We start from the raw sequence: 15,240 nt of genomic DNA on the forward strand, positions 1-15,240 counted from the left end.
CTCAAGTTTGCCACTTGGTTGTCATCCTTAACTTCTCACTCACCCCACATATTCAATTAGTTGCTAAATCTTGTTTTTAACCTTCACAACATCTTGCAAATATAAACCCTTGTCTCTGCTCACCCAGCTAACGGGCACTCTACCTCTTGATTGAGACCTATGAGTCATCCTGGACTCCTCACTCTCACCCACTGTGTCCATTCTATTGCCCAGGCCTGTGGATTTCACCTCTGCAACACCTCTTTTTTATGCCCCCTTCTCTCTTCTGATATTGCAGCCAATGTAGTACAGGACCTCGTCACCTCATGCCTGGCTTATTGCAATAACCTTCACATGGGTCTGCCCGCCATCTTCCCACACTCCAATCCATCTTCCAAATATTTCTTGAAGTTCAAGTCCGATGATGTCACTGCCTAACTCTATAAATCCCAGTGACTTCCTATTGCCTTCAAAATCTAATGCAATATACTATGGTAGTCAAAGCCCTTCATTACTTAGCTCTGTCTTACCTTTCCAGTCTTCTTAAACTTTACTCCTCAATTTGAACTTCTGTTCAGCAACACTGACTTCCTGGCTGTTCTATGAGCAAGACACTGTCTACTCCAGGCATTTTTCCAGAATGTCTACCATGCCCTAAATGCTCTGTCTCCCCTCGCCTCAGACTACTGACCTCTCGGGTTGTCCTTTAAATCCCAATTAAAACCCTACAGGAAGTCTTTTCCAACCCCTCTTAATTCCAGTGACTCCCCAATGTTAGTTCTTTCTCTTTATTCTGTATATAACTTGCTTTGTATATATTTGTTTTCATGTTATCTCCACCCCTAGAGTGTAAATTCCTTGAGGGAAGGGACTGTCTTTGTCCTCTTTTTGTATCCCCAGTGCTTGGCACAGCGATTGGCACTCAGTAGACACTTAATAAATGTTGACTGATTGATACGAAAGCTGAGAGGGAGACAGATGTCAGTCCCCAATCTTCCAACAGCTTCCAGGGGTTCCTGGAAACCCAGGCAGGTGTACTGTCAGGAGAGTGAAGGTTAGGTGCCGGGGGAAGCACCAGAAACAGGAGCTCTTCGGCTCAAATACAACCACGTGGACTTGAAAAGATCAGGCCCAGAGTCCCTGCTCTAAGGCTCTGAGGTGGAGGTTTTCCTTAGTGTTCCTGCCCCAGCCGCCACTTCACACACTTCCTACATACGCACACTTCCTACATACACACACTTTGTACACTTTCACACTTTCTTTCCTACTTCGACCTTGGCTTCTGCACATTAAGTACTTGGAGTAGCGGCTCTCCAGCGTCCCTGAAATGCTTCGAGTAGGAGAGGAACTTCAAACCTTGTGTAAAGATGAAGCGACGCGAAAAGGGTAAAAAGCCCAACTAAATTGCCGAAACCCGGGATCGAACCAGGGACCTTTAGATCTTCAGTCTAACGCTCTCCCAGCTGAGCTACTTCGGCTCCCTTCTCACACCTTTTTTCAAGCATTTGTTCCCCAAGCCTTTCGCAAAATCTATTGTTCTAGGTTTAAAGAATGTCCTAGTGAAAGTGTGAGTTTTCTGTCTGCGGTAATCTGGGGCTCCGAACTCTGAATATTGTAACCCAACGCACAGTGTCCAGCTGTGAATGAAAGAAAAATTCCTGGGCATTGGGGAGGCCCAAACAATATGCTCCCCTGGGGAGATGCACGACTTTAATCAGGCCAAACGTAGGCGTGGGGTAGCTAGTCATTTTGGGGGGAAATTGCTATGCTTTCTTTGCACTCGTTGCATTTTCACGTACATATATCCTTTGTCCAGCGAGTCTTCCTTTGTAACAAAAGAAAGAAAGAAAGAATGGGGAGAAGAGATTCGGCAAAACCAATCAACAGATCACCTAGTCCCAGCAAAGGAAGGAGCAAAGTATATTTTCTCAACTTTGGGCGGCAGTAGTAGCGGCGGAATCATAAAATACATCTTCCTTTCTCTGACCAAAGATTTCAGGTATCCCGGGCAAGGTGGAGCAAATGGCTGGATGGAAGTACCACTGGTTTCAGGACGGGCTCGAGGACTGGATTTGAAAGAGAAAGCATTTCTTGGACAATATCACTTAGTGAAATATTTAGTGGATTGCCCTTGGCCTTGTCTTGGTAAACGTTTTCCCCCAATTAACTGGAAAAAAAAACCCCATAGATGCCATTTTTGTAAAAATTACAATGAGAGGGTCCTAGGAGGGATGTTGAATGACAGTGTTGGGATCTCCGAATATTTCCACCAGCTAAACATTGGGTAGAATCTAATACGCCGAGGAATTCAAACTGCTACATTAAAGTAAAACAAAAAAATCAATTGTACAGCTACAGAATGCGGTAGATGTAGCTAGGAGGAGCAATTTAAGTGAAAAACAGCCTGCGTCTGTAGTGATTGCAAACTGAGTCAATATTGAAGCGATACCATTGCAACCCAGTGTTAGACATCATCAAAGAAGTCAAAGAAAAAAATACATTTTCTGTTTTCCACAATGTTTGTAGAAGAACTTTTAAAAAGTTTTATTGATATATTTTGTTTTAACACTACCACCATGTCCCAACATATCCTTTCCCCTTTCCCTAGAGAGTAATGCTTTGTAAGGAAGAATAAAAAAGAAAGTACGCGTGGTGGGGAGGAGGATGAAGGGTAGGAAGCTGTTCAGCAAAACTAACCAATATGTCAGTCAAGTCTGATATATAGTGTTCTACAGACACGATTCTCCACTTCTGCAAAGAAGGGAGTGAGGGAGGTCACAGACAAAAAGAAAAGCTCCATATACACCAACATATTTGTAGCAACACTTTTTATATTGTAAGGAAAATGTCCAAAGGAAAAGAGTTCAGGAACGTTCTGTGCCCAAGCTCCAGAACCTTCAGGTGAATTTGTGCCCAAGCTCCAGAACCTCCAGGTGAATTTGTGCCCAAGCTCCAGAACCTCCAGGTGAATTTCCTTAGAGGTAAAATGTCAGCTGGTGGGTTTAAACAAGCTAACTGTATGTGCTAATCCAAACAGGCTGAGAAGCCCCCAAGGCAAAGCTTTTAGGGTTTGGTTTGTTTTTTAACAGTTTCCTGATCCAGGTAAGAGAAAGCTGAGTGTTTTCATTACTTCCTACCTTGAGCTGTTTTGCTGAGGATCCAACTTGACTTTTTCCAAGTGAAGAAATTGGGGGGCGGGGCTAGGGGTAGGGGTTGAGTAAGTCTGGCTTGCTCCCTTCCCTTCGGACTTGCGGACAAGTAGCCGGCTGCCCAAGGCATTCCCACGGTTATTCCAGAGTCAAAGAGAAGCGGAGGATGTTCAGAGAGGACCCATTGCTTTGACTGGAATTGAAAGCGAAAGTGCGGACTCCAGATCGCTAGGCCGGTAGAAAAAATTCCAATCCGAGAATTAGATACCCTGCCTTGGATTATCTACCCCGGCTTTGTCTAATTCGGCTCGGATCAGCGATTCCGGATCTCCTAAAATTCGGGACTCAGGGCACTGAACTAGAGTGAAGGAGGTACACCTAACTCAGACCGGGCTGTGTAAAGACGACGGGGAACTTACGGCCTCATTGACGGTCTATTATGGGCCACTCTTTAATCCCCAGGTGTAGACATACAAAATCCTCGTGGAGGATGCGGGCATCGATCCCGCTACCTCTCGCATGCTAAGCGAGCGCTCTACCATTTGAGCTAATCCCCCGTCTAAAGAAGACTTCTGCTTTCCTGTTAAGACACTCTTAGGAAGGTGGCGTTGGAACCCTTTCTTGGCGGAATTTAAATGTTAATGGAGAATGCAACAGGAGGAAAAACTAAGAATTATTAAGTAGTAAGCAAAGGGAAGGGAAAGAAGGAGGCTAGCGAGGCAGAGGGAAAGTGGGTATGACCACAAGGCAACTGGTAAAATGGGAACTGGGCACCGCGAGGGGGAAGGATCCCTACAGGTTCAGTGGGAAAGGCACCCTGCGCCCTGCACCGCAGAACAATCTCCTCCACCAGGAATCAGTTTCTTGGGAGGTTCTCTCCAAAGATAGACACTTCTCTGAATCTGGATCGCTGTGGGCAGTCCATCCTCCAATGGATTGTTACACATGGGTCTTTTTAAGTAACAGCCTACTTCCGGGCCAAGGACTCCACCTTGTGGGAGACATCACCAGGTGAATGCGGCTCATTGGGTAAATGGGTCTCTCTGTAAGTGAATACTAAGTATCCACGGTTTGCTCCTGGTACAAAACTTCTCGAAATCTGGAGAGTGTGACACAATTGTCTTTCGTGGATAAACAAAGCGCAGCACCTGTGTATGTGGGAAGCGGCGGCCAACTGGGTTCTCTTCGTAGGGATCACGGGAAACAGACCTGGGGAATTCAGCCCAGATCATTCCTTTGTATCTTTCTGTTGCCGGCCCTTTGTGCCAGAGGCATCTACGTGGTGAATGGGTAGAGAGCTAGGCCTCAAGTCGGATCTTTTCTCTGTCACGTCACAACCTTTACGACCCCATTTGGGGTTTTCTTCACCCGAGTTCAACTTTGATGTCAGACATTGGTAAATCACCTTTAAGTTCAGATTCCTGGACTCATGGGTGCTGATGTGAGAAGCAAATGAGATTATATTTGTAAAGTGCTTAACACTGTTCAGGCCTAGCACTTAGTAGGTGCTTGATAAAGGCTTGTTCTTTTCCTCCTCCTCCCCTATGTACTCCTGAGAATCTTTGCAGTGAGTCCTAGTTAGCCATCGTTCTCTGATTAATATAATCCATACCCCAGAAGTATTTTTAGCCCTCCATCGTTCTTCAGGTACAGTCACAGACTAGAGAATGAAAAATAAAACGTCCTTTTTTTTTTTTTTTTTTGGACTTTGGTTACCAAGGGCTGTGGAAGAGTGGGGGATGCAAAGAATGCTGGCTAAATGCCATCTTTATCCAAGTTATTAACAAAAATTGTAACCAGCTCCGGATCAAGGAGAGATCCCCGGACCTCAACACTGAGGGACGCTTTCAACGCTGATGTTGATTTAAATTAGTACCATTTAGGTATGATCCTTAAACCAATTATAAATCCACCCACCCTCGCTAGAATCCAGATTCCATAAATACGTATTGTCTAGAAGAATAAAATGAGAGTTGCTCAGGTGTTTTGTTGACATTAAGGTACCCTATGTCTACAGCATTAACCTACAGTCTAGTGACGCTTTATGAAAAGAAAATGAATACCCCAGCTCCCATTCTTTGGAAAGGGGGTTCTATGAGTGTGGAATGTTGTATGTGCTGTCAGTGTTGATTCATTTATTTGAGCTTTATTTTTCTCTTAAAATCTTGATTATGAGTGAAGACTAAATGGGTAGGAAAGAAGGGATGATTCCATATGAAAATCAATGTGAAGTAAAAAACCAAAAGGCACCCAAAACAACAACAACAAAGAAATTAAGTTAATCTGGAATGCCATGTTCTGGATAAAGAATATCGTACAGTTCCTGGAACATAGGCCTTAATAATGTTTATTCATTATTTGTCGAAGTTACACTGGCTCTTAGTCATCACCGCCTCCCTTTCCAAATACTCACGAACCATCCCTTTAATCATTGGAAGAGTCAAAGCTAAGCTCACTGGCCTAGATTGTACACTTCACCCTCTTTTCCTTGGGAGGAATTTGGGATATTTGTGTTTTTTCAGTCCTACAGTACCCCACCCCATCTGCCACCGAATTACTGATTACCTAATTAGTATTAATTAAAATCTAATTAATTACCCAATTAACTAATAACTAATTACCAAATTACTTATCAGAATGGCTGGAGGTGTTCTTGATTTCCTAGATATTTCTGGGACAGAGTCATCTGCTTCTATCAGTCACTGAACAGGCCAATATTAAGACAGTATTATACCAGTTTTATTGGGGCTTGGGGGCGGGGAAGAACAGCTAGGTGGTACAGTGAATAGAGTGCTAGTCAGGAAGACTCAGCTTCAGAAGTTCACATTTGGCCTCAGGCACTTACTTACTAACCCTGTGACCCCGATATGGCACTTAACCCAGTTTGCCTCAGTTCTTCATCTATAAAATGAGCTGGAGAAGGAAACAGCAAACCATTCGAGTGTTTTTGACAAGAAAACTCCAGATGGGACCATGAAGAGTCCACCATGACTCAGCAACAACAAAAACATTATACTAGTTACTGTGCTGGGGGTACAAAGAAGAGCAAAAACCCCATCCCTACAATCTTTTATGGAGGTCACATTCTAATGGAGGAGACGTTATAGAAATAGTTAAGTATATACAAGAAATATACAGAACAAATCAAAGGTAATTTCAGAGGGAAGGGAGGAAGTGAAAGATGGGGACCTGAAAATTTTGCAGATGGTGGGGTTTGACTGATTCTTGAAGGAAGACAGAGAAAGGAGGAGGCTGGTTGATGTCTTTTAGGAGATCTTGGTTGTTGAAATGATGCCTCGAGTTCTACAGCTGATCCTCACATACTCTGAACCTTCTCTTGACCTTATTTGTCCATTCATTTAAATTATCCATAATAGATGCTCGTTATTGAATGACTGAAAATTTTTTATTAAGTGCTTACTGAATGCTAAGTACCTTGTTAAGAGCAGGGGGTAGGGGTGGGGTAGCAAGACAAGAGCTAGTCCCTTCCCTCTGGGACCTCAAACTTGAGACCCATACTCATAGAGGAATGGCCTAGTGTAGTGGTGGCCAAGGTCTAGGAATTCTCTTAGGATGGAGAGGACAAACACACTATCCATGTGGTAGAACTAGATTAAGATGTGAGTGGGAAATATTGAATAAAATAAGGATACAATAAAATGTTGACGATGCCAGTTTATGGTTTTCTAAATCAATAAGCAGCCCTCAGGGAGCTGGCTTAGACTATCAGAGTTGAACAGTTGGGCAGTCCACCTTCCAGAGGCAATAGAGGTGTTGATGAAATCATACTTCTTTCGTCTAGACAAGGGAAAAAAAAGGAAGGAGAGAACAGGGTACTTTTGCAGAGTGAAGAGGAGATTGCTTTATCTTCAGGAATGCTGAGTTCAGATGAATGGCCCCTAGGCATGGTTGCTGAAGATTTGGATTGAAGGGTGGAGTGACAGCAGGCTGTATGTAGGTCAGAGAGATAGACTGGCGGTTGGGCAAGGGGGTGGAAAATGGCAGGTAAAGAGGTTTAGCATTCATTATGTGTTGGTAGTGCTCTCTTCCCCCCGCCCCCCCCCCTCCCCCCGCCCAGCATTCATTATGTGTTGGTAGTGCTCTCTTCCCCCCGCCCCCGGCCCCCATTACTTTGCAGAACTTTGTATATATATTTTGTGTTCACTTGTAGGTGTCCATGTTATATATAAGCTCCCCTGAGGATAGGGATTTGGTTTTTCTCTTCAGTACATTCAGTGCCAAACGCCATTCTTGTATGAAATAGGTTTCCTTGTCTCAAAGTCTCAAAGAAAACTGCCTTGTGGGACTTCACAGGTTTGCCAGAATCAGTGAAGAGACACCTCCCACAGCTTAGAGATGTGAACAAGATTTTCTTTTGAGAGCGTGTTAACAGGTAATTAAGGTGGGGCTAACTGAGTAGGGTGGAACTATATAAGGTCTTGGATAAGAACCAGGGCAGAATCTTCTTGGAAACAGAGGGGAGCTCCAAAAACAGGGAAAGAGCCAAATCTGAAATGTCAGAAAGGTGAGTGTTACTATTTCCTGTATTGTGCAAACCTTATTGTGTTCTATGAAAGTGTTATGATTGTCATGTCATTCTTGTCAGGTAAGGACTTAGGGGTTCAAAGAGATGCCCCTGGGGGTTGTTGAGTTGTTTCAGTCATATCCCACTCTCTGTGACCCCATTTGGGGTTTTCTTGGCAAAGATACTGGAGCGCTTGGTCATCTCTTTCTCCAGTTCATTTTGTTTTCTTTCACAGTATGACTTATATGGAAATATGTTTTACATGATTGTACCTCTATCAAGTTGCTTACTGTCTTAGAGAGGGGGGAGTTAAGGGAGGAAGGGGGGAAATTGGGAATTCAAAGGAATATCAAAATTTGTCTTTACATGTAATTGAAAGCAAAAAAACCACAGAGAAAATAAAGTGTCTGAGGCCAGAGTTGAATTCAGGAACACAGTCTTCCTGACTCTAGGCCCAATGCCTTCTCCACTGCACTGCTGAGCTGTAGATGTACTATTTGGGAATATCTGGGGACAGGGAGAGACTTTTGAGGGAGGGCAGGACAGCTGAGTAGTGGATGCTTTATTTGTATGATTTTTACTCTTATTTTATACTTGTAATTGATTCTGTGCCAAGAATAAAAGTATTGTAGATGAACTGCTTGACATATATTATCTAATTTTCTCTTCACAACAATGTTATAAAATCGGTATCCATCCAGTAAAACCAACCCTCTTTTCACAGATGAGGGAAGGTTAGTCTTAGAAAGGTTAACTGAGTTTTCCAGGGACACACCACTAGGAAGTATCTGAGATGGGATTTGAACTTCTCGACTTGTGTCCCATGCTATATAAACCCCTTTGCCTGGTTCTCCTCATGCCCCTGATACACATTCAGGGCTGATTTCTTCCCATGAATCTTCAGTTGCTCTGAGAGAAGCCTTGGGTTGGTCTTTCTCATCTGTACCCGTGGAATGGATTTATCTCGGTCAGTAAAGACTGTGATACCACACTAACTTAGCATTATGAAATAACCAATCCTTCTTTCTTCTCTCTCTCTCTCGCTCTCTTCGTAGAACCATGGCCTCAAATCTTACCTCAAGTATTTCAGAAGAGATGTTATGCTCTATCTGCCTAGATTTCTTCACTCGTGCCACGTCTATAGAATGTGGTCACAATTTCTGCGAGCAATGTATCCTCCAGTGCATTTATTTGACTGATGGGAACAGTTTTCGATGTCCTGAGTGCCGGAAAGACTGTGTTTCTGAGAATCTCTGGCCCAATCAACAACTCTCCATAGTGGCACAGTCTTTCAAATTGCTCCAATCACACTTGGAAAGGAGCCTGAATCTGAGAAAAGTGATCAAGATAAAATTCCATGGTAAGTGTAAGTGACCTGTGTGACAGTGATAACTTAGTGAAGGAGTTGGTTTTATGTCTGATTGTCTGGAAATATACCCATTAATATCTTTCTCACCCCCTCCCCTACCCAAGACACATCCCAAGCTATTCTAGAGAAGGAAATGGTATTTTTAGGTACTTCCTCAAGACCCCTCCCAGCATTTTTTTTCTGCTTCTCTATTGAGACTTCTTTTCCCCAAGAGACACTATCCTCTTTTTGAAATTCTGAGCTTTCCTATCCAAGTCAAGTCAAGTAGAAAACAATTTGCAAAGCACCTTTTATGGGTCTGACACAGCAGGAAGCACTGGGAATCTAAAGAAAGGCAAAAACCAGCCCTTGCTCTCAAGGAACTCACCTTCAATAGGGAAACAATATGCAGAGAATTATGAGGAAGGATAGAAGAGGCTCCAGGACAGATGGAGAGAGTGGTTGGACAGGTAGTAGGAAAGTGCACAATGCTGCAAAACCCTGGAGGTTAGAGATTTTCCAGGAGAAGAGGATAATCAACAGTGTCAAAGGATGCAGAGAGGTCAGGAAAGATGAGAATAGAGGGGAAATCTTTGGGTGTGAAGAGAGCAGTTCCAGTTGACCAGTGAGGATAGAAACCATACTGCAGAGAACAAAGAAGAGGGGGAGAGGAAAGGAAGTGAAGGCACTGATTGGAGCCAGGCTTCAAAAGGAGTTTAGCCATAAAAGGGAAAAGAAATATAGAATGCAATCTAGCAGGGATGGAAGATCAAGTGAGGGATTTCTGAGGACAGGGAAGACATGGATGTGTTGTAGGAATCAGGGAATCAGTCAGCAGACTGAAAGAAATTGAAGATTACTGTGACTGTGGGGATGATAGAGGAAGAAATGTGCTGGAAGAAATAGAATGAATGGGATCTTTTTTCTTATAAAGAAATGGGGTTTTGTTGATACTGAAAGATCAGACTCCCTTGGTGGGAAGCAGAACATGCATGTGAAGGTTGTTATAGGGAAGAGCATTGTGACAAAGAGAAACTGAGGCACAAAGTTCCAAGCATGATTAGTTTATTAGGATGGCTAGTAAGTGCTAATCAATTGGATCCAAGACTCCTCAGTAGTCAGGGATGAATCTGACAGAGCAACTTTTTATAGTATTTACACAGTGACTATACAGATGTATTTGACTCCTGATTGGTTGGTGCTGCTTATTTCAGTTCCTCACCAGGTGCACCACCATCCCCTGACTAACATCCTTCCAAAAGCCCTGTGGTGGACAAACATCCTATCTATCATCGCATTGACTTCTATCCTCTCATGGTGAGCAAAAGCTCACAGGTCAGAATTTTTGTGGTTGGACTGTAGCCTATAGGAATAGGGAAATTAAATTTACAAATTCAACTAACAGGGCCAACACAATCCAGTCTGAATTTGATTCACAAAGGTTTAGGTACAATTCTCAATTAATAATTAACCATGAACTATCAATTTTCAAATTCCACAATAGGCAACTAAAGTTACAAGGTAAGCTCAAACTCCAATAATGAGGGGGCCAACCAATACATGGTAGATTGAACATTAATACAAAACAAATTGAAAATAATACCAAATAAATTGGGATGTCAGTTATCAATTCCACAAGAGTGAAGACAAGACTAGATATAATATTGATTAAAATTATCTTGGGTTGGAAGAGTCCAGTGGATTCTGAGTACCATAGAGTATCTAAGAACAAAAGCATCTGGCCTAAGTGCCAGAAGAAGGTGGCTCAGTCTTTCAGATTGCTCAAGTGACTTGAGATGAATAAGCTAAAATTGAGTGAAATGAACTTCATTTCTTCACATCTTTCTCCAGGAGGGAGAGGAATGTCTCTTTTAGTGTAGTCCCAGGCTCTTACTCCCACCTCTTTCCAATTTTCTGGTTTCTAGCATACAGACAGTGCTATCAAGAGTGAAGGCACTGGTTGTTTGGACTTGGAGAACATTGACAGTAGTGAAACACATGAAATTCGCATCTTAAGACATTATTATGACGTCTAATTTCAGTGTTGCCATCTTTAGCCAACAGAAAGAACCCTTCATGGAGATGACCCTTGAATGCCCCAAAACATTAGAGAAAACTCCAAACTCCATGGAATCTAATTAAATTCTCAGCGGTAGGATATGGGCCTACCTCCATCTACTTGATGGACCTCTGAACCTTCAGGAACACTTTACGCTTATAGTGACCCTTCTGAGTAGTGCTGTGCATTGACAATGACCCTGAGTCCCTCAAACCACCTGAGATGTTGGGTTTCTTCTACTCAGTGCCTTCTCGGTAGCCATCGCCATCTTAGCCATTCTCTTTCTATTGACCCCTGGTTGGGGACTTTGATACACTAACACCTTAGAATTGTTGATAATTCTCTGTTTCTTCAGAGGAAATCAGCCTGGATCCTGAAACTGCCCATCCTGGCATCATCATATCTACAGATATGAAAACCATGAGAGAAAAAGATTCATGGAAGAAATTGCATCACACTGTGGAGAGATCAGATCTATGTGGTCCTGTTCTAGCAACTCAGAGCTTCGTGTCTGGAAGATATTACTGGGAGGTGACAGTGGGAAACAGTTCTGCTTGGGATGTTGGTCTTTGTAAGAACTCTGTAAAAAGAAGTGGAGAGGTTTCACCATCTTCTTCTAATGGATATTGGCTTTTGAGTCTAAGACAAAATAACTACATAGTGTGTACCACACCTAGGACCAGAATTCCCTTAAGAGGAAAACTCTGCAAAGTCGGGATCTTTTTGGATTATGAGGCAGGAGACATAGTGTTTTATGATGTAGACAGTAGATGCCACATCTATACATTCACCAGCTCCTTTTTAGAGCCTCTCTGGCCTGTATTTGCCATTGGCCTCCACTCCAAGAGTGAAAATATTCTAAGTATTGACCCAATAGCAGATGAGGCTGAAGAAACCACAGAGCATGACGACGATGATCATGATGATGACACTTCCTTCGTGACACTTCCTGACACTTCTTCCAGGAAGAAACCCCATGCTCGACCCCCATATATGAATTTTTGGTTCCTGTGTTGTGATCCATATACTTCATTTGGGGAACATGGAGAAATTTCTCTTCTTTTGTAATATGCAGGCAATGAACTGCACACTAGGGGGAGAACAGTATAAGATGTATTGATAGTCCACAGAGGAGAGACAGAATATCCCTAATAAACTATGGGAGTTTAGAAAATTCAAGAAGACAGAAGTTGATTTCCCAAACACATGGATAGAAAGAACAATGACACACCAAAGAATCCAAAGTAAACACAATCAAATTATAAAGATCAAGTGGGACACAAATGAAGAGATAGGAAAAGATATCCCATACCTATAACTTGATGGCAAAGGGAGGTCCACAGATATGACACAGGGTACATGTTTGGGGGGCTTTCTCAATCTACTGACTAATTATGCTGACATTTTTCTCTTTCAAAACAACTATTTTGTAATGGGATGGCTCTTGGAGAGAGGTAAAGGTGGGGAGTGGCTGGCAGGGGACTATATATGGGATCCTATGGTCATGTAAGAAATAGAAAACATCAATAAAAATTAACTTTTTAAAATGGAAAGACTTGCTTGAATCCATGCAGAGTGAGATAAGCAGAAATGGAAAAAGTTTATTCCTTATCATCGATATTATAAAAAATGAACAATTTTGGAGATCCTTATAAACAGATTGAAAATGAAATGAATGGAACCAAGGAAAGAATTTATACACTAAAAATACAGTAAAAAAACCACAACTTTGAAAGCTGAATGAACTATGATCAATAAAATGACTATCTGCGATTCCAGAGGACTGGTGGTGATGCATACTTTCTTTTGTTCATCCGTTGTAGGAATTAGAATGGCATTATACATATTTATTACAATAAAAAATTTCTCCAATCCGGTGGAGGACAAGGATGAGACAATTGATTTCTCTTAATTTTTAAAAATAGTGATATGGGGGAATGTTGAGAAGTGTTGATTGCAATTTCAGATAACAGCACTGTATTTTTAATTTTACTTCACCATTTTACTCTGCCTATGAAAACCTTCAAAAAGTAGTAATGATCTCAATGTAATAGAAAAACGAAATTTGAATAAAACTTTCAAGATCTTCTTGAATTTTGCAAGCAAGATAAACAAGAAGACTGTGGCAGCCATCATGATCGTCACTGGGGATTTACTTTGTTCTTAAAATTACATTTATAATTATAGAAACACATTAACAAAAGCTAAATTTTATGTTAAAACATCATACAAACCCCTTGTAGACTCCCAATTAAATACAGACAGTTCTCACATTACATAAATTTGCATTACGCAAATCCAAAGTTCAAAAAAATGAAGCTATGAACTTTAGTGTAGGACAGTGTGCTCTCTATGCTGTCTGCCCCCCAAGGGAAAAAAAAAGTCAAAACCAAAAACAAACCCTAAAAAAAAGTGAAAGTGGAAAAACTAAAGTTTCTTGGATCGATTGAGAGCTTGTCTTGAGACCTTCAGTGTAGACAGTTGACCTGCTTGATCTACCCACAATAATAGGGTTGATGAAATTACCCTTTTCTCAGCAAGAAGTGGGAACACAGGAGAGAAGAGGGTACTTGGTGCAGGGTGAAGAGGAGGCTGCCTGATTCCCCAGGAATGCTGAGCTCACATGAGTGGCTTACATCCCCTAGGCCTGGTGTCTGGAGATCTGGATTGGAGGGTGGAGTGGCAGCACACTGTAGGTCAGAGGGATGAACTAACTGTTGGGCCAGGGTGTGAAAAATGGCCAGGTGAAATAGGTTTCCTTGCCTCCAAGAAAACTGCCTTGTGGGACTTCACAGGTTTGCCAGAATCAGTGAAGAGACACCTCCCACAGCTTGGAGATGTGAACAAGATTTTCTTTTGAGAGCGTGTTAACAGGTAATTAAGGTGGGGCTAACTGAGTAGGGTGGAACTATATAAGGTCTTGGATAAGAACCAGGGCAGAATCTTCTTGGAAACAGAGGGGAGCTCCAAAAACAGGGAAAGAGCCAAATCGGAAGCCTCAGAAAGGTGAGTGCTACTTCTGAAAATGTTGCATTATTTAGTGGATCAAATCACCTCTACTATTTCATATTGTGCAAACCTTAATGCGCTCTATGAAAGTGTTATGACCATCAGGTAAGGACTTAGGGGTTCAAAGAGATGCCCTGTAATGTTATGGGGGTTGTTGAGTTGTTTCAGTCATATCCCACTCTCCGTGACCCCATTTGGCAAAAGATACTTAGCAAAGATACTGGAGCGCTTGATCATTTCCTTCTCCAGCTCATTTTGTTTTCTTTCACAATACAACTAATATGGAAATATGTTTTACATGATTGTACACATATAACCTCCATCAAATTGATTATGGTCTTAGGGTTAGGAGGAAGGGGGAAATTGGGAACTCAAAACATTTTTTGAAATGAATATCAAAATTTATCTTTACATATAATTTAAAACAAAAAAAACACAGAGAAAATAAAGTGTCTGAGGCCAGAGTTGAAATCAGGAAGACAGTCTTCCTGACTGCAGGCCCAATGCCTTCTCCACTGCACTGCTGAGCTGTTTATATACTATTTTGGAATATCTGAGACACTTTTGAGGGAGGGCAGGACAGCTGAGTAGTGGATGCTTTATTTGTATGATTTTTACTCTTATTTTATACTTGTAATTGATTCTGTGCCAAGAATAAAAGTATTGTAGATGAAATGCTTGACATATATTATCTAATTTTGTCTTCACAACAATGTTATAAAATCGGTATCCATCCAGTAAAACCAACCCTCTTTTCACAGATGAGGGAAGGTTAGTCTTAGAAGGGTTAACTGAGTTTTCCAGGGACACACAACTAGTAAGTATCTGAGATGGGATTTGAACTTCTCGACTTGTGTCCCATGCTATATAAACCCCTTTGCCTGGTTCTGCTCCTGCCCCTGATACACATTCAGGGCTGATTTCTTCCCATGAATCTTCAGTTGCTCTGAGAGAAGCCTTGGGTTGGTCTTTCTCATCTGTACCCGTGGAATGGATTTATCTCGGTCAGTAAAGACTGTGATACCACACTAACTTAGCATTATGAAATAACCAATCCTTCTTTCTTCTCTCTCTCTCTCGCTCTCTTCGTAGAACCATGGCCTCAAATCTTACCTCAAGTATTTCAGAAGAGATGTTATGCTCTATCTGCCTAGATTTCTTCACTCGTGCC

General features: G+C 42.0%; 1 protein-coding gene and 2 non-coding genes across 3 annotated transcripts; 1 reads left to right on the top strand and 2 right to left on the bottom strand.

The window, feature by feature from the left end:
- Window positions 1-1,384: 1,384 nt before the first annotated feature.
- On the bottom strand, window positions 1,385-1,457 carry TRNAF-GAA. The gene has a single exon. It is a non-coding gene; the product is annotated as a tRNA-Phe (tRNA).
- Window positions 1,458-3,612: 2,155 nt separating this feature from the next.
- On the bottom strand, window positions 3,613-3,685 carry TRNAA-AGC. The gene has a single exon. It is a non-coding gene; the product is annotated as a tRNA-Ala (tRNA).
- Window positions 3,686-8,712: 5,027 nt separating this feature from the next.
- LOC118831111 (E3 ubiquitin-protein ligase TRIM39-like) lies at window positions 8,713-12,128 on the top strand. The gene is made up of 2 exons (XM_036738270.1): window positions 8,713-9,013; window positions 11,416-12,128. The coding sequence occupies exons 1-2, from the start codon at window positions 8,713-8,715 to the stop codon at window positions 12,126-12,128; spliced, it is 1,014 nt and encodes a 337-aa protein (XP_036594165.1).
- Window positions 12,129-15,240: the final 3,112 nt, after the last annotated feature.

This window comes from Trichosurus vulpecula, chromosome 9, assembly GCF_011100635.1.
Source record: "Trichosurus vulpecula isolate mTriVul1 chromosome 9, mTriVul1.pri, whole genome shotgun sequence".
Classification (NCBI taxonomy): Eukaryota; Metazoa; Chordata; class Mammalia; order Diprotodontia; family Phalangeridae; genus Trichosurus; species Trichosurus vulpecula.

Coding starts and splice junctions, on each gene's coding strand:
- LOC118831111 (XM_036738270.1), top strand. CDS start 8,713: ATGGCCTCAAATCTTACCTCAAGTATTTCAGAAGAGATGTTATGCTCT. Junction 9,014..11,415: donor GATCAAGATAAAATTCCATG/GTAAGTGTAAGT, acceptor CTGTTTCTTCAG/AGGAAATCAGCCTGGATCCT.